The sequence below is a fragment of the Pleurodeles waltl genome, chromosome 4_2 (genome assembly GCF_031143425.1).
Source record: "Pleurodeles waltl isolate 20211129_DDA chromosome 4_2, aPleWal1.hap1.20221129, whole genome shotgun sequence".
NCBI classification, from domain to species: Eukaryota; Metazoa; Chordata; class Amphibia; order Caudata; family Salamandridae; genus Pleurodeles; species Pleurodeles waltl.
This window is the reverse complement of record NC_090443.1, coordinates 12032591-12051340: the sequence shown is the minus strand read 5'-3', so window position 1 is coordinate 12051340 and position 18750 is coordinate 12032591. Positions and strand designations below refer to the sequence as shown.

The 18750-nt window shown below is 43.9% G+C and overlaps 1 protein-coding gene across 1 annotated transcript in view; it reads right to left on the bottom strand.

Moving 5' to 3' along the window:
* The window catches only part of MAN2B1 (mannosidase alpha class 2B member 1), a 271321-nt gene that overhangs the window by 251201 nt on the left and 1370 nt on the right, over positions 1-18750 (bottom strand). Inside the window, exons 2-5 of the mRNA XM_069230399.1 lie at positions 18614-18716; positions 16376-16549; positions 15867-16060; positions 15617-15749 (exon numbers count right to left, since the gene is read on the bottom strand). Coding sequence (XP_069086500.1) covers positions 15617-15749; positions 15867-16060; positions 16376-16549; positions 18614-18716 — 604 coding nt within the window. The remainder of the gene's footprint in view (positions 1-15616; positions 15750-15866; positions 16061-16375; positions 16550-18613; positions 18717-18750) is intronic.

The following is an 18750-nucleotide window of genomic DNA, read 5'->3' as shown; positions in this document are numbered from 1 at the left end:
AGAGGAAGTTATACCTGGATATGGTGGCCACTTATTGAGGTTTACTTAACCCACTGCCACAAGCATGCGTGGCACCCTTTCTTGGCGAGGGTGCTTGACTGTTTCGAGGTAGGGACTTCAAGTAATCCTCAGTGATGTTGATCACTTAGTAACCTATTGTTTCGTTGGGTGGCATACCCAAGAGACTTGCATGTGGATTCTGGTTTGTGGACAGTGGCTGCTTAGGTGCCACTATTCCCTAGATGTCACCAGTCGCACTCAAGGTTTTCTGAAGCCAGGTGCACGTACCTGGATGGCTATTACACTAGATTGGGATCTTAATTGGAGCTGTACAGCAGTCACATCTCTGGAACTGCTACAAGGAGGAGGTGGATTCAAACAGTTGTAGAATCAGGGCACCGTCAAGCTAGTGAGATGGGTCTCTAGATAAGTGGTTCCCAACCTGTGGTCCGGGGACCCCTGGGGGTCCGCGAGAGCCTAGAAAATTAAAAAATATTAACAAATATTGACAAATTAGGTCCCCAGCTTCCAGTAATGACTCAGACGGGGGTCCCCGGATTCCCATGATGATTCAGTGGTGGTCCCTGGGTTCCATTATTGTTAAAGTGGGGAGGATTAGGAGCCCTGTATACTTACACTTCTTAATGAGGTCAAATGAGTAGCTTCTCTAAACAGATTTTCCAGCTTTCTTCTCCTGGGTAGGATAAGTAAAGTGGGAACTTTGTAGAAGTACCATTCGGGGGTCTTTGGCATTCTCTTCATCTGGTCCTTGTTTGCAGCAAATACAAACACTGAAAACCATACTGACTGAGCTTGGTATTTATCTTCCTCTGACAGCCAGGCCTGATAGCTTCACAAATTCCTGATAGTTCCGTCCCACTGCCCCTTTTCAGCATTGTTCAGACTGCCTCCGACAAAAAGTTAAGACCCCCAGCTAATATGGTCAGCTTCAGGATGGAAGGAGAGAGAGGTTAGAAAGGGTTGTATTTTGGCTCCTTTTTTGTTTATGCATTAAATCAACCGCTGTAAGTCGGTTTTACGCCTGAACCCTGAACATTTGCCCCTAATATGCAGCAGGCCCATTCAAGCATTGCTATATGCAGAGGATGCAGCTTTGAACTTCTCTTGGTTGAAAACAGTTATTAAACTCTTTGGAAGCATTCAGGACCTCCCTGGATCGTTCTATGAGGTCTATCAAATACCATTATAGGGTTGTGGGCCTCAAGTCCACAAAATGATGCAGGCAGTACATTTCTGGCAGTAAAATTACGGGGGTACCCACGGTCCATTACTTGTGGGATCAGTTCAGTGAAAGAGGCACCTGGTCTACCAACTCATCTATTAAAAAGCTTTCATTGATTAAAGTCATTGCAGCAGATTCGGATTTAGAAAAAACACAGTTCGTGCCCATGTTATCCTGAAATCCACTCCACTTATGGAGCTCTGTTTAAACATGGTGCACAGTTTTTTTTTAAAAACCAGATTCAGGCTGAATTGGAGCCACTGCCTACAGGCGGTGCCAAGTGCTTGGCATAAGGCCGGCAGTTTACCCTAAAGAGTGTGATTTAACTTCTGTATAAGATACACTGCATTTCCTATTCTTTTGTATGTTCTTCACGCACTTGAGGGCAGAACGTGATATGCTGATTTGTAGATTGGTTATTAATCTTGGCAAAAGGGGAGTAGCTATGAAATGGAAGTCACCTAATTCTTGATATTACTAGAAGGCAGAAGTAAATGGTGAAATGGGCTAACCTAGAAAGCGAGGCATCACTTACAGACAGAAGAAGCCTCAGAGGAGACAACAGTCCAAGTCCGGGATATTCTTTTATTAGAGTTTGAGAGCCAGTAATAGAGGAGCGCATTATTAGCTTCGAGAAGGAAATAACTCGGACATCAGGACCAATTATCAGATCTAGGTGTGGGGGGAGGAGTCAGCGGGAACCGGAGAGATGATGCATCCCCTTCCCGTGCATAGACTTCGGATTGGAATAGATTACATGCTGGAGCCATTCGAGACTCTGGATTTCTTGGTCCTCCCTGACCGGGGAATGTGCCATGCCATGCCCCGCATTTATGATGAAAAATGAGAAATGGCAACAGCTGATAAAATAGGGGAGCTCCATTGCCCACCTTTGACACGTGGGGCAAGATACTAGATTTAAAGTTGTATTGTTTAATAGTTCAAACGTTTACTATTTCAATTCTTAACCACGACATGAAGGTTGAAAATACAATGACGTGGACCGGGGAATAGACTAACTTGTTAGATCATGGTTATGGACCTATTATCAGCAACATATCCGAGTACTAAACAGCAGAAATGTATACACAAGCTTGTGGACAACGTAAATGATGCATATTAAATACAAAAAAAAAAAAAAAAAAAAAAAAAAGGACAGTAAAGACATACGGCCCGCAAAAAGTATCTTATTAGTATTGGTTATAAGTTCTTTTCATGTTGAAAACAGGTGGGGCCTGTAGGACTCCCAGTGAATTCTACCCAAAGACCATGATGCTCCACCTTATAACCACCATCTATGAATTTTCTTTGTTAACAGGTTTGGCAGGAGCTTTGCTAATTTACATTGAGGAACCCCCCAAAAAGGCTTGAACATCCTTGAGCATGTCTGGATTTGTCTAACAATTACATTTTTAATTTGGAGCTTTTTAAGCCACAGTAAAACGAGTTACTTCCCTTTCTTACTGATCTTTCTGATTGATAATCTACCTTCAGATTCCTCATCTTTGGAATAACCCCAGACTGGATCTAGTAATTTGCAAGATCCCTCCTTCACTAGCATCTGGTACCACCCAGGACATAAAATCACTAAATCGAAGAAGCACAACCTTGACACCTTGTTATCCATGCCTTATTCACTTTTTCCAACCTCAGAGGCGAAGACAAAAACAGTATAATTTTGAACATTATATAGTACTCAAATTTAATTTTGAGCAATAAAAACATAATTACTTTTTTGGTAAGGGCATAGCAGATTTTAATATGAAGCACAATCCATACGGATAAAGTCCTCTTCTGGACAGACTTGTCCTTGTTGCCTACATATCTGACCAAAGGCTTACTGCCAGGCTGAAATTCTTTAGTCTTGAAGACACGGTAACGGAGTGAAATCATGAGGGCCCAGCCTTAGTATCATCTTCTTCCTTGTTGGATGGAGCCGAGGATAACAGGAAGAAAAAGTGAAGGATGGTCAGAATGCAGTGACTACCTTCAGGATAAAGGAGGACTTGGTTCTCAAAACTAGATTTTGTGGGAAGAAATATGTTAATTTTAGGTTTGAAGGGGAGGATACACAGAGCTTGCAGATCGCTGGCATGCCAAGCCAACATAATGGTCACCAGAAACTCTGGTTAATTGTCAAAACCCACAATTGGCAGCTATGCATAGGGTCCGATGGCCCCCTGTCAGGAACGTTAGAACGAATTCAAGATCTTATGGGTGCATAACGGAAGGGGAAAAACAGGTTTATCAGCCTCGTCAGAAACCTCATAACAACTGTAGACTTAAACAAGGAAGGCTAATCTAATGAAAATATAAAACTTGGAAAGGCTGAAACATAGCCCTTAGCTGTGCCCATTAAACAACCTTGCTTGGCTAAAGAAAGTGGAAAATGCAACACATACAAAATATGCACATTGAGAAGATCAATACTGTGCCCGGTGCATCAAGAACAAACAAAAAAAAAAAAAAAAAAAAAAAAAAAATTCCACCCACCAGTATAGACAGTTTGGAGAGGGGTGGCACGCTAATAGAATGACATTCACCAACTCCGGCGAGAGATAGAAACTGCTCAATAAGACCCGCTGAATCTTCAAGCATGACAGTGGAATCTGGGGTGCATAATCTGCCCCTCTGAGAAGGGCAGCAATGAGCTGGAGAAAATAGGGTGGGGGAGGACACAGAGACAAGCACCAGAGGTCTATGTACCACATGCTCAGTAGTCAGTCTGGGGCACCCAGAATCCTTTGCGACTCATACTGGTGCAGCTTTCCTAGCAAATTGGCAAATCAGGGTTATGGGAAGTGGGCAATGCACATTTTCTCAAACGGCAAAGAGACCCACCAGAGGGGTGCCAAAAAGGGCAAAAATAACTGGTATCATGTCTGGTTGGAGAGGACACTGGTGGTCTGCAAACTGAAGCCGACTAAGGCTGTCGGCTCTTGCATTCAGAGAACCTGCCTCATAATTAACCATCTGGATTTTGTGTTCATAAGATCAGCCCACAGCCTCAACAGAGAGAGATATCACACTGCCTTGCCTGTTCACATTACACATCTCTGCCATTGTAAGGACTTGGACAGAGAGATTGATAAGGAAAAGGAGGAAAGCTTTCAGGGCAGGGTAAATCACAGTTCAAACATGTTGATGTGGCTACTTTGCTCCTCAGGAGACCAAAGTCCTCGGAGCTCTAGCTTCTCCACCTTGGCACCCCACCCTAAAGTGGAGACATTAGTTATTATAGTGGCTGCAGTCTGATGAGCATGAGTTTCCACAGATGTGGACACAAGAAACCAACAGGCGAAGGACCATCAAGGCTGGAATCAGAGCACCCTCCCAAAACATCAGAACCCTATACAGAATGTCCCGAATTTTGAGGGGGGGGGGGGGGGGGGGGGTCCGGAGGCTCAGAGGTGTGTCCAGAACTACTTCTAATAAAAGGAAGTGCTGACAGGGCCCCAGGTACAACTTAGGCAAATTGCTGAAGAAGCCCAAGTTGAACAGCACGGATGCTGTGGTTTTCAGATGGAGCAACACCAGCTGCGGGGAGCCAGTCTTGAGTAGCCAGTTGCCACTGCCAGGATCTTGGTGATGACCTGGACACTAGTGTTAGCCAGAACAAGAGAACCACAAAGTCGCAATGGGTGGAGCCTACAACAACACACATATACCATCTTGTGCAACTGCAGGACCAGTACATGGAAATACAGCGTCCCGCAGCTAGAGTTGCTCTGTCCACTCGCCCAGTTCCAACACAAGAAGTACCCAGACAAGGGACAGCATATTGATTTTCCCACTGTAGAGAGTGGGTGGGCCAGCAGGGTCTTGATGGGAGATCAAGACCCTGAGGTCTACAACAGGTTACAATCCAACATCCTTCTTGGGCACCCAGTGTTAACAGGAGTAACATACCTGCCTAACCTCCTGCTCCAGGATCAGTTCCTCGGTTTACTTCTGCAATAAGGTAGCACCCTCTTGTGGAAGAATGCAAATGTGCTCGTCTGACTGGGAGCAGAGAACAGGGCGAGCGGAGGTTGAGTGAGCTGGCTTGAAAATGTTGGAAGGGAAGTGCTTAGAGAATTTCTGTGATTTGTAGGACACTGGTCTATTGCAACTGCCTGCCAGGCCTTTCAATGATATCCTTTCTCCCTCAGGATGCATGATTCCCAGAGGCAAAACTAAAGCAATGCTCTGGGTGGTGCAGAGAAGAGAAGGAAGCTGTTGGGCCTGCCCTTGGAGCACCACCGCTCCTGTATTCAAGCGGGAACTAGTTTGACTGCCAGACTGGCTGGGAAGGTTAGTATGCAGGAAAGAGCACACCATTTAGCACAGAACATGCATTATTGCCTATATAACTGGGAGGGATGGTATGCTAACCCTAAGAACCAAGCAGTGGCCCAACCTTGCTTATGCCTTCCAAGGGACAAATTTGCTTTTCCACCAAAATGGTGAGACACTTCAAAGGTATATCCCATCAAGTTGTACTGGACATCCCCATTTAAAAAAAACAAAAAAAAAAAAAAAACACAGTTGAGTGAAACCAGTCACAGCATCTAATAGCCACTGAAGATCCCATGTCCCGAACGACAGATTCCACAGTGTGAAGAGTTGATTTGCAGTTTACTTTCCATCCCCATACTACTATTGCAAAATAGTTTCACGCTGGCACCAATGGCAGACTTCAAGTCAGGCTAAGGGGCACGGGTGGAGTGGGGTTTTCCAGTGTCCGGTTTTTAGCAGTCCAGAGTCCTCACAGTTCTTCAAGGGTGCCTACAGGATGAAGGGGAGCAGCTCCTCTACCACACAGGAGTTACTGGGCCTTGGTTGAAGGTTGGCAGTCCTCCCAGGCTTTTGGAGGCAAGGTTAAAGGCGGACAGCCCTCTCAGGCTTTTGGAGGCACAAGCAGTTGCAGGAGAAGTCATCTTTGGCACAAACTGCAGACACAGCAGGCAGGCCGGTGGAGCTGGGGCCAAGTCAGCTGCTGGTCTTCTGTTCTTGCTACTGGAACTCTTAAGGATCCCTCTTCTATGAGGTTGGCAGGGTCTGATTTTCTGATGCCAGGGGCTCTTCTAAATACTGAATCTAGGGCTGTTGGGAGTGTGGGGTAGTAGCCAATGGGCTATTTACCCCTGGGATCACTACACCCCCTATATGATCACTTCCTGTGGGAAGTGGTCATAACCCTGTCCCAGAGTTCCTAGCTCTGCCACCACCAAGCTGGTAGACTTTCAAATTGTGTCTCCACATCAGGTAGCTTACCTTAGGAGTGGAACTGAACAAGTCTAACTACTAATTTTCCCACCTGTTCAGGTGCCAAATGGGAGGGAGTGGGGCCTCCTCTCCTCTCAGGGAAGCCAGATTCACATACCAAAAGGAATGGGCTCTTTGAAGCCCCCTGTCCTAGAATGCTAATTTGCCGGTCATCCTCTTGAAAGGGGTGTGTGAAACAGCCCTACCAGAGCAGGCTTTGTTCTGGACCACCAAAATCAAAGGCTTTCACACCAGGGGGTCAGAAACTGGTCTGATGGAGGCAGGCTGGTTAAGGGCAGTCAGCCAGCACATTAGTAGTTGGTAGGTTTTTCATGGGGCACCTCTAAGGTGCCATCTGGATGTATGTATTAATAAATCCTTTACTGGAATCAGTGAGGGTTTATTAATATGACATGTTTGATACCAAACATCCCTAGTTTCAGTGAACCTAGGAAACTCATATTGATCAGTGTACAGTACATGTATTTAAAAAGGTCTTTCCTGGTCACTTACTACGTCTAAGAATTGACAAAGACAGAACAGGGGCACGTCTGCTCTAGCAGGTATATCCTCACATGTAACATAATGCACCCTGCCTTGGGGCTGAAAGACCTGCTGTAGTGGTGACTTACATCTACAGGTTGTGTGTCATGTCGTGTTTTCACTTTTAGCTGCTCCAAGATACACAGCCTGCAATGGCAGTCTCCAAGAGCTAGGTGAGGGGTCCCCGAGGGTGACACCATACATGCTGCAGTCTTTGGGGAACCTCGTTGGTACCCATGCCCTAGGTACCATGTACATTACACAGGCACCAAAGATATTGCCGATTGGGGGGAACCAATTGTGCAGTTTTGGGGAAAGAACACTGGCATTGGGGATGGTTAGCAGGAACCCAGTGCACTTTACCTAACCCCAACATAAAAGTTATGAGTCATAGAATTATCATGACTGGCGTGTTGGTACTCTGGGAGGGTAAACAAGATACCATTATGGAGTTCACCATATGGCTGAATTCCAGGAATTCTCATCTCAGTTAAATGAGAGTTTAGCAAGAACAAAATCAATGTTTCAGACCTACAATTGGGGAAAGCGGTCTCAACCGAAACCTATGTTTGCGTTTAAATACAGTAACAACTTGAGACAGTGGTCCACACAAGACCAGGCACTGTCATCTCCAATCCATAATACACTTTGGTCATTATGGAGACTAAAAGGACTTTTTCCATGTGGGTCATGTTGTGTGTGCTGATTGGCAACCCACAACACTCATGTATTTGGAGCCTGACAACTCTGGGGAGCTGCACCAACATACGAACTGTAACAGCAAAGGGATGATCTATCTGATCACGTGACTAGTGCTACTTTAGCATGACTACCCAGAACGTCATAGTACGAATCTTGGGGCAGAGGAGTATCTTATAATGCAAGCAATCAACTAAACATTTCATAGAAAAATGACATAATGAGGACATTCTGAAATGGACAATTATAATTAAACCAAGACCATCATAATCTTAATACAAGATATAATTCCATCCAATTTTTTGAACTACTTTTCCTATGGTTCACCTGTGATGCAATTATTAGGTGATGAGTCACGATTTAATTATTTTAGAAGGTGTACTGATTTTAATGTTTGTATCGGGATAGGCCTCAACATACTTAAACAACATGTTGAGCAATGGATACCATTTCTTTCTCTTTTAAAAAAAAAAAAAAAAAAACAAACAAAAAAAAAAAAAAAACAAACACACTCAAGATCATGACCGCGCACACACACATTTAATACTTACCTACATCACACTGGTCGCTCGGTCCACAGTCTGGCAAGTATTTCGAGGGGTAACAGCAGGTAAGCTAGGGTTACGGTAGTTTCTTTACCTCCCTATAACCAGATTTCAACTTGATGAACATGGTGGGATAATACTGCTTTTGACGGACTAAAGTGAAAACACTTTTTTAGTGATCCAAGGCTAAGTAACCAGATGGTGCTTCACAGCCCCCCGTGCATTATACATATGGGGCATTTATCATGTACAAGAGTTTGTGAACAAGATAGTAATTGGACCTTGAATCATTGCTCACATTTTAAAACGGCAGTCATTACTATTCGGTACCTTACATGCTTACATGATGAGCACCATGTAATTTGAGATACTGTAGTATTTGTCAGTGCACATTCTGTTTTCAATCACAGCTCTAGGGCCTGCTACTTATAATAATTTGAAGGTGGTGGATAAATATTAAATGAAAGTTATTACTAGAACTTTTTTTAAAGTTTGTGCTGCTGCAAGGATATGTATGTACAAGGAAGATAATATATTGAGATTTGTATTGTATGAAGTCAGACTTTCAAAGTGTTGCTGTACTTGAAGCTAATTTAATCAAATTACAATTGTTTATATATACACACAGGGAAATGCTGTACATTAGAGTTTGAGTATGGTGGTTATGTAGGAAACAGCCAACTCACAAGTAGTCTTCTGAAGATAAGATAGTTATCCGTGGATCTTATATTTCGGGTAATGAATTCCATAGTTTGGCTGCCGGAACAGATAGTTGTACCACCTATAGTCTTTTTCATGTATAAAGGGATTTTAAGGAGAGGTGTCAATCTTGACCAGAGGTTGTTTTGTTGAATGTATTTGGTGATTTTATTCCTGATGAAAAGCGGTCCTGCATGTATTCTTTTGTGGGTGATACTAAGCACCTTGAAGGTCTCTCATGCTGTGGGACCCAGCTTTGCTCACACCCACAGCATCTACTAATGCTGCTCCCTCTGGGTAAGAGCACTATTTTGAAATGTTTCCCTGTCTGCATCAGTGCAGGCAGGACACACACCCCTCTCACCATCACATTGATTTCACCAGGAGGAGAGTTCCCCAGGGCATGAAAAAGCAAGGGAGGGGGAGAGGGATGGGGGGGGGCTCCCTCCCATTCATAAAAACAAAGCAGCCCTCCTTTCAACAATCTGCAGAATTGTAACAATTTTTTAATTTTTTTTTTGGTCTTGGCTGGGGGGTGAAGAAATAAGGGTGTCCGGCATCACTACCCAGCCACTTATTTTTTACTTGTTCAGGACAGGAGGGACCAATTCCCTGAGACTATGACTGCCAGCAACGTTTTTCTCATGTTGCTGCTGGCAGGCAGCCAGCCAGTCACAGCGCTCACTCCTGTGGGAGTTTGACTCCTGCAGAAGCAAATTAGCGCCAGGAAAATAAAGCTCCCTGAGGCAAATCAGAACACTCCATTTTCTAATTGCCCCTTCCACAAGAATCCGAGTCTCTTGCGGCCCCAACCGCCCAGATATACAATTATGTTTAAACCTTAATTTCTCAAACACTACAGAAAGGATTTAAACCAAATCACAATCTGCAGACCAGATCTAGCTTCCTGCCCAATTTGGTGTAATTCCCTTCAGCGGTTTTGCTGTAGTCCTGCCTAAAGAAGTCTATGTAAAATGCATGGGGATTTTTTTTATGATTTGGGACCCACCTTTTTCCTCCCCTCACTTGACTAATCACCCCAAAACCTTTCATACACAGATTAGTTCAGAAGAAGCACCTTTTTGAAAATTTTCATGGTGATGCAACAGAGTCAAAGTTATTAGCAACACAAAAAATGCATTTCCTATGGAATAGCGGACCTAACCAGTGGCGATTGCCTCTGGGATGGAGATTATATAATACACAACCACACCTGTAAATCTAAATCATACCCTTTGGCCCAGAATAGATTTGTTTCCAGTCCCACCAAGAGGTCATTCTATTCTGTTTTTCATTTCTGTCACATTATTGCACTCTGCACCCATCACTCACACCACACCAATAAATCACATAGGGACACCAACTGTAAGAGCTCCTCTCCTATGGGGAGCTGTAGCTAAGATCAAAACCAACTAACCTATGATGAAGCATGCCACCCAAAGGTAGGTCGGAGGGTTTGGTCACAAGAAATGCAGATTCATCTGCAATAGTGTAGTTATATTTGTGTTTTGACCACTGACTCCGTGTCACACCACTTTGCACTTGGCTTAGCTGTGCACCATCCATGACTTGCTGGCATGAGGAGGGTGAAGCACCAGATAGGCCCCACGGTGATGAATTTTTACTAATTATTTTGCTTTGCATTGTGTATGGATGTATATATAAATAATCGATATAGGTGTTTGTATCTTTGCATATATATATATATATATTTGCTGTTTATAGATTGAAGATTCTTTGTACATGCTCACTGTATTGTTGCACATTTTGAAGGTATACTTTCAGTTATACTGACCTTCCTTTATGAGCCTTGCGAAATGATATAATAAATGTCTTCTTAGACTAAGAAATGCATTCCAGAGATTCTTTTTGACTCCTTTCAGTCTGTGTACTTTTGGCTAAGTCTGCAGTAAAGCAAAACACTTTGGCGTAGGTCGGACGGGAAAGGTATTAAAAAGGTAAAAGTGTACGTTTAAAAAGTGAAAATATGTTTAGCAGGAAGACTAAAACATCTGCTTCTAAAAACATGTGTGAACAGAGTTTTTACCAAATTCCTGGATGGTGCCGGGCACCCTATGATGTATTAGCTAAGGAATTGTCACATTTGGCTGGTTTATCGGAGAGTGGGGATGAATGTTTGAATGAAGCAGATCCAGCAGACATTTTGTCTTGCTTAAAAAATGTACTGGTTGAAGGAAATGATCTATCAGTTCTTGGCAGACAGGGGTGGATACTTTTGTCTGTCCACAGAAAAATGCATGAAAAATGTAAACAGAAAGGATGAATGAACAGTTAGAAAAGCATCTTGTTGACTCAAAAAAATAGTGCAACCATGTTGTCTTGTCAGAATAAATTATTTCAAGATAAGGCAGACATGTATCAAACCATCGCAGAACGTGCTGCAATCAAAAGTAGCTCAAAACAAATATTTTAAACGTAGAGGAAGGATGAACCTTTTTCTGATTTATTTAGTCATTGCTGGTTTGGACTGGTGCCCAGATTCGTCTTGGCATACTAACATTTAGACCAGCATGGATCTTTCAAACTCTAGTGATGAGGAGAGTTTGGAAAAAAGAAAAAAAAAAAAAAGTGGGGTTGACAGGAGCAGAACATAGTGCGTGCACAGCCAATATTTAGACGAAAATTGCAGCACACACCACAAAATCCAGCAGGGATTGAAATGAATTCCTTAGAAGATTACACACAGTAAGAAGTCAATGAAATTACAGATCGATTTAAGCCACAAACAGGAGAGTCAGTACTTACCGGTATGGCGAGACTGTGGCGCTTTGGAAATTATGCTTGATATAGGGGACTCTGAATTCTGCACTTTAAGCACAGACCCCCTCATACAGGAAAAGTTTTAGACGTTTTCAGGGTCCACACCAAATTACTCTGCTGCAGTTGGCCTCTGAGGGGTGCAATCATAAGTACCCTACAGAATCAGATTGGCTGCCTAATGATAAGCCCTGGTACACCTTAAGAGATGCAATGAAGAGACATAATGAGGAAAGCATGAAAACTGCCATTTTCTTGAACAATGCACACCATCTGTTAGTGGGACCACTCGCAGTGCACAACAGAATTATTCACCTTACTCCGCCAGCTTACAAAAATAGTAATCATGACTCTCCTAATTAATCAGACAAGGCAGGCTTTCTGAGAGTTAGGGGGATTTAGGACAATTAAATAAACCTGAGACATCTTCAAGATCTGAGGGTCGCACAGTTAACAGAGTGTCCAGGAGAGACAGGTTTATGGCGTTACTAAAAGATGGTGTCAAGAAGGAGTAAAAACAACAAGTGATGGACGGAATGCTGAACATTGTCAAACATTCACCCCCAGTACAGTGATCTTGGCCTAAATCCATCGTTTTACTGCCCATGCCATTCCAGTTTGGACCAGTTTGAACCCAGCCATATGCAAATCAGTCTTGACCCTGTTCCCCACGGGAACAGTCCAGCCCGAACTGCTAGGCCAGGTGTTCCCTGGACTGGAAACAAGCATCCTGGGACCGAGCAGACTGATGTGATAGATACCAAAAGATTTTGGGAGATGTACCGTAAAAGGGTTTGGATTGTAAGGAAGGCAGCAGAAAGGTAAACAAGCAAGATAACAAGCATGAAACGCAGAGCCAGTGACAGTTGTCAGGGGAAGGAAAAGAAAGGGAGATAAATAATTCCTCTTGAGAGAGGGAGGAAAATCTGGGCAGTGACAGGGTAACTTTTGAGAACAGGGACGGAGGCGAGGCTGCTCGCAAATATGAGAGCATATATCCAGGCCTCACTTGGGGAAAAAGTTGACAGGTTCAAAATCAGACTAGGAAACTGGCCAAGCGCAGGTACAAAGTTGGGCTCATTGAGATAACAGACCTCATGTTGATTTAGAAATACACTGAAAACACAAAACTGTGCAAAACATTCGAGCCTTAGTTGACACCGAGGCAGAGGCCTGATTTATGGAACCCCTAGGAAGTTTAATGGACCACATTACACCGTCAAAGGGTTGGGGGGAACCCCCACTGTGAAAACCACAATACAAATGAAAATAGGGAGAACAATAAAAAGAGACTATACTGTGCCTCTTTTAGAATACACACTGGGAATTGACATTTTGAAAGGAATTACTTTGTATCTAGATGATGGTTGCTCTCAATTTGTAACAAAATTAAATGAAGGTAATGGGGTGGTGTAGAATAGCACACATAAAGCCACCTAACTCCACCACAAGGGCAAGGTTTCAGCAAAACAAATGGGATAGACAACTTCAGAAAACCTTTCTATTTCCAGAAAGAAATACAAGCCTGGAAACAGGAAGTGGAAGTTGGTGGCCGGGGAATTCCAATGTGTCAGACTGCTGAGGAGGGAAAACAAGGTCTAGATGGATTTTGGGAGCCTGATACTCAGCAAAATCAATTCCAGTCTCACAAAATATCTAACGCCAACAGAAGCAGGCCCACGTTCACATGCTCTTCTTGGAATCCCCTCCCTCTAACACCACAGGTTTCATGGAACTATTAAAAAAAAAAAAAAAAAAAAAAAAAAAACACACACCACACTTGATTCTGCCCCCTGGTTTTCTGGTAAAAAGGCCACCCATACGTTGGATAGTTTGTGAAGAGTTCAGCCTTTCCCACACATAATTGTGCAGTACATCCCAATCCGCTCCACTACAATCACCCTGATCTGTCCAACCACAATCCACCCAACTCCATCCACCCCACCACATCTCAGTGCAATCCACCCCAGCCAATCCCATTGCCAGTCCAAACCAATCCATCCAGCCTCTTCCACTCCAATCCACCCCCCAATCCAACCCACTGAAGTTCAGTACACCCCACTCCAATCCATCCACCACACTCCATCCAGTCCACCACATCTGAATGCAATCCATCCCAAGCCCACCTCAGTCCAAACCAATCCATCCTCTTCCAATCCACCCCACCCTAATCCAACCCAACGCAGTTCAGTCCATCCCACTCCAATCCATCCACCCCAAGCCAAACCCCATCCCACTATAATCCACCCCACTCCAATCCATCCCACCCCAATCTACACCACTCAAGCCCAATCCACCCCACTCCATCTTATCCATCCTAAACAACCCACTCCAAACCAGTGAATCCAATCCCCCCCCCAAACCTATTACTCCAATCCAAACCACCCACATCAATTTTAATCCACCTCACTTAAATCCACCTAATTCCCAACCACCTCACCCCATTTCAATCCACCCCACTGTACTCGGGTTCACCCCAACCCACTCCACAACACACTGCTAAACTCCACTTCCCCTCTACAACATTCACTCTACTCCCCCACTCCAGGCCACTAACTTTTAGCCATGCTGAACAGCAGCCACACTGGTGTACAACATGGCAAAACACATTGCCAGAGACCACAGCTCTTGTATAGGTGAGACCTAATGGCTTTGCCAATGCTTCTTTTACAGAGAGGAGGCATATAAGTACACCAGAGAGCACTGGCCATTATCAAAAGGGGCACAGGGCTCCTAAATCTAGCTTCTGGGTGTATTTTGCACTGTGGTAAGATACAGCATAAAAAAAATAAAAAGAAAAAAAGAAACTGAGAAAATACTTTCCATCACCCAATCTCCCATACTACTGTTCTTAGGACCGTCTACATTGGTGTATTTTCCTATTCCTGCTATTTGGTAAATCAACTTGTGATCATGGTTGCTCAAAGTAGCAGTGAGTGGTGGTTATGCAGGGCTAATTGGCTGGCTAATTTACGAGAGCATGGAGTAGCTTTTTAGATTAGTCCATATGCAAACTGATATGGCACTTAGGGATGTTGTGATTTAATTATGTTTAAGAGGGCTTGTGGAGGAACGTAAATTAAGCGAAAGGGCAATGTTTCAAATAGAAACTACTATGTGCAGGTGTTTACTGTCTTTGAGTACTTGCTCTCCGCTCAGGAAAGCCATTCATTTACCTCTGAAAATCAGATGATATTGAGATTAGGGAGGTTGTGCCTATTTCTAGTGCTAACTTCCGTGAATAGCACAACATGTTAGACCCTAGAATTTCTGCAGCTCTTTTTCCACATATTAAATTTGAAGATCTGAAACCCTTTTAATTTATGTTCTCTTATTAAGCCATGCCACTCTTTTTAGAACCGAATTGTAAGCATTTGTCATTTATTCCTGCAAGAAACGTGTTACAGAACATTCGCACTAGTATTTCATAATACCTCCACCCATTACAAAAATCATACTAAAATACCTGTACTGTGCCATCAATAAAAACATTTATAAATAATCCAAAGGCCGTTTGTGTATCAATATCCTATCCTGCAGATATTGTATATGAATTATAGGTTGGTAAACACAAGAAGGGGTCACAATAAACGTCGGAAAACACGTGAAATTGTACCAGAAAGAACTCCTGCATCGCTTGTTGCTAGATCAGTCAATCAGTCCCCTGCTTCAACCAGCTGCCTTCCTGACTAAACATGAAGTGAGCTGACCCGCCCCTCCCCTTACACAGGGCAGTTAGCCCTAATTCCTTTCTGGAGAAGTCAGCCCGACCCTCTGACCCGCTGGTGCCTCACTTACCTAGGACAACGTGATCCTTGCCTCTGTCATACCAGTGAAGAGATCAGCCCCATCCCAACCTCACCTGTGAAAAGATCTGCCGTGGGTGACTCCAGGCTGCTGCTGGCCCTCCAGATCATCTCCATCTCACGAAGCTTTTCCCGGTTTTTCTTGTCTTGGTAATCCAAACGACCAAAGAAATACCCATCAAAGCCCATCTGGAGAGTGAAAAAATAAAGCTCTCGTAAGTAGGGGCCAGGCAGAGTCAGAGTAAAGAGCAGATTGACATAATCCTAGTACCAACCCTAACCCCATTACAACAGAGCTCTCCTTACCCGGGCGAAGAGAGAGGCCTGCTCCCTGGAGTGCCCGAAAGGGTCAATATGCCATGCCACCCGTGGGCGCCCACACTCTCCGAACGTGTCCTGCAGGAAGCGAAGGCCCAGAGTCATCTGGTCAATGATGGCACTGTAGTGGGTGGCAGCCTCGTCGTTCATGGACCAGCCGCCATTGATGAACTCCAGGCGCCCTGGGGGTGGGGGGCATAAAAGTCAAGCGTCAGGTGCAGGAAAAGCTACAACCGTGAAAAAGGCAAGAGGGATGAATGTGAGCCATGTCACGGACAGGTGACCAGAGGCCGAACCGTACTTGGATGCAAGAATGGAGTTGAAACAATGCCCTGGTCTGTGCACAACAGGGGTTTAGCCAGACACGTGCTGCAAGTTAGCGCTGTGCCACAAGAAAACTACACCCATTCCCTAGCCAATAGTACTGATGCCCGCTGCAAACCTGTAGGCTTCGCCAACCCCAGTCTTATGCTGCGTGGCGCTTATCGCACTCCTACCTTCATTCACGAGCCCCCTTACAGCCTGCTTCATGGGCTCTGTCTGCAATGCCCACCATCGGGCAAAGAAGGCAACCTCTACATAGATGAAGCGCTTGGCAGGGTCGGAGAGAAGCTGAGGAATGACAGAGTCCAGGATGTAGCGCACGCCTGCATGCTGCTTGAAGTTTCGAGCTGAAAGAAAAAGAAAAAAAAAAAAAAAAAAAAAAAAAAGACACAAGGGCATACAATAACTGTTGAGGAGAGAAAAACTGTTCTGTGACAAAGACACTCTTAAGTGCTAAGTGTAGAATTACTCTTGCATAACTGGGCTTAATTTTGGGGTCATTCTGCGTAATTACGCTACACAGAATTAAGCCCACCCCTAGTACGAACCAGACACACTGGTTCCAGAATTAGGGACAGGGTATATTTCAGATAATTGATAGAACTCAATACATTCTTGTCCAAAAACTGTGACTGTGCAGGGGTCCATCCACAGCGCAGCATGTGCAGCCCAGACAGAGGATGTGGCATTACTGCCAGAGCTGCTGACTTTGGAACTAGGGAGCCAGGTTAGAGTCTTGGCGTCAGCTCATCCTGTGATTCTGGACAAACATGTAATCTCCCAGTGCCTTAAATTTTTTTTAAAAAAAGTGACCCTGTGTAGTATAATTAATGCTTGTGTAGCGCTCCGATGTGTTTGGTGAAGCTTGCGCTACATAAAACTGCAAAAAAAATAAAAATGTGAGTGCCTTTTTAGTTACCATCCTTATGTGCTTTCAGTGCTTATCACATGTTTTCTATTCTCCAACTGTAAGCACACTTTTAGGATATGGTCACTATTACTCTTATTTTCATGGGTTGGACCCATACAAAAAAGATCTAAGCTGAGAAACAGGTCTTTGTGGTCAGAAAGTTGGAAGAATTTGAGATTTTGGATTTTAGTGCAAGGGAGAGCGAAAAGAGGACGTGGGCGGTCAAATCACTTGAAGAGCTACAGTAGAGATTTTTAGAGCGCTCACAGCTGAGTGCATGGTTTCTATGTTCGAGGAACCTTGAGCACAAATCTAGACTAGCAACCAGTTATCTATCCCCTTTACAGCTCCTGATCCACAATTTCCTCCTACGTGGCCTCTTTCAAATGCTTTCCAGATGGACAATCCAAGCTGAAGGCTGAGACGGGGCCTTGAATCTGGTGTCACATATCACCTCTAATTCTAGTAGCACAGGAGGTGATGGGGTGGGATTTGGGTTTTGTGCCTCGTCTTCCAAGCCGCAGATGTCTACTGCTAGAGGCTGGAGGATAGGGTCCTTGAACAGGACACACCGTATGACGTTAATATTTCTCCATAGAGATACTGAAGGGCACTTCTAACAGTTGCCACAGCAACTCAGGAGGATCTTCTAATATCCAGGTAGGCTAAACTATCTTCAGTAACATGTATACAAAGCCAATGGGAAATTTACTGTTAAACATGCAAACCCTTTCTCGTCTCATAATGAGCTACTCCAAACAAGCCCTCCTCTTCTGCCCAGGCTTTTTTTTATTTATTTAAACAAGCCATGCATATTCTTAAACCACCCCCACAAACCGGTCAACCGATTCCTGCTGAAACCCAGCAATCCAAAGTCACATTGTCACAGCGAACCATGGTTCAGTGTAGGGCTGTACCCTGTGTGCAGCAAAAACACCAAGATAACAGCTAGTCCAAAATAACCAATGTGCCAGGACTTATAATAAAAACACCAAAAACGTCAAGCAATCAAACTGTAGATTCGGAAATGGTTATGGTGTCCATATAACAGCCATCTAACTCAAAGGGGCTCGTTTTATTCGATCTTTGAAGGCAGAAACATAACATTTATTTGTGGCGTGCACGTTCATCCTGGGGGGGGCATCTTGACACTGAAATAACATGTTTATTGTTATCCACTTAATACTAGTTAATGTATCGACCAAGGAATTATAAAAGGATGAGTGGACCCACTGGAATTTGCACCACAGACGAAAAGGTCGAACTCCAGATGCCAATGTGCGCAACCAGGAGAGCTACTTTACTGGAATTAGAATGTGTAACAAACATTTTATCCACAAATCTCTGCAAGATGAAAAATTAACCTGCTGAGCTATCACTTTCGGACCGCTTACTACCGAACTCTTAGTAAAGTGTAGATGAGTGAGCCAGATGTCTATGTTCTGAACAAATACCTTACATTGGTGATTACAGATGCAATATGTCTAGTGCACAATCTCACCTCCATAGAAATACTGGTCCACAGTTTTAAGCCACCCAACGTCATCATGCGTGTGGGGCACCAGATGTACATTCAGGAAACCGGGTTTGGTGTTCGGACAGGACTACGGAAATAAAAACACAATATATCTATATGCA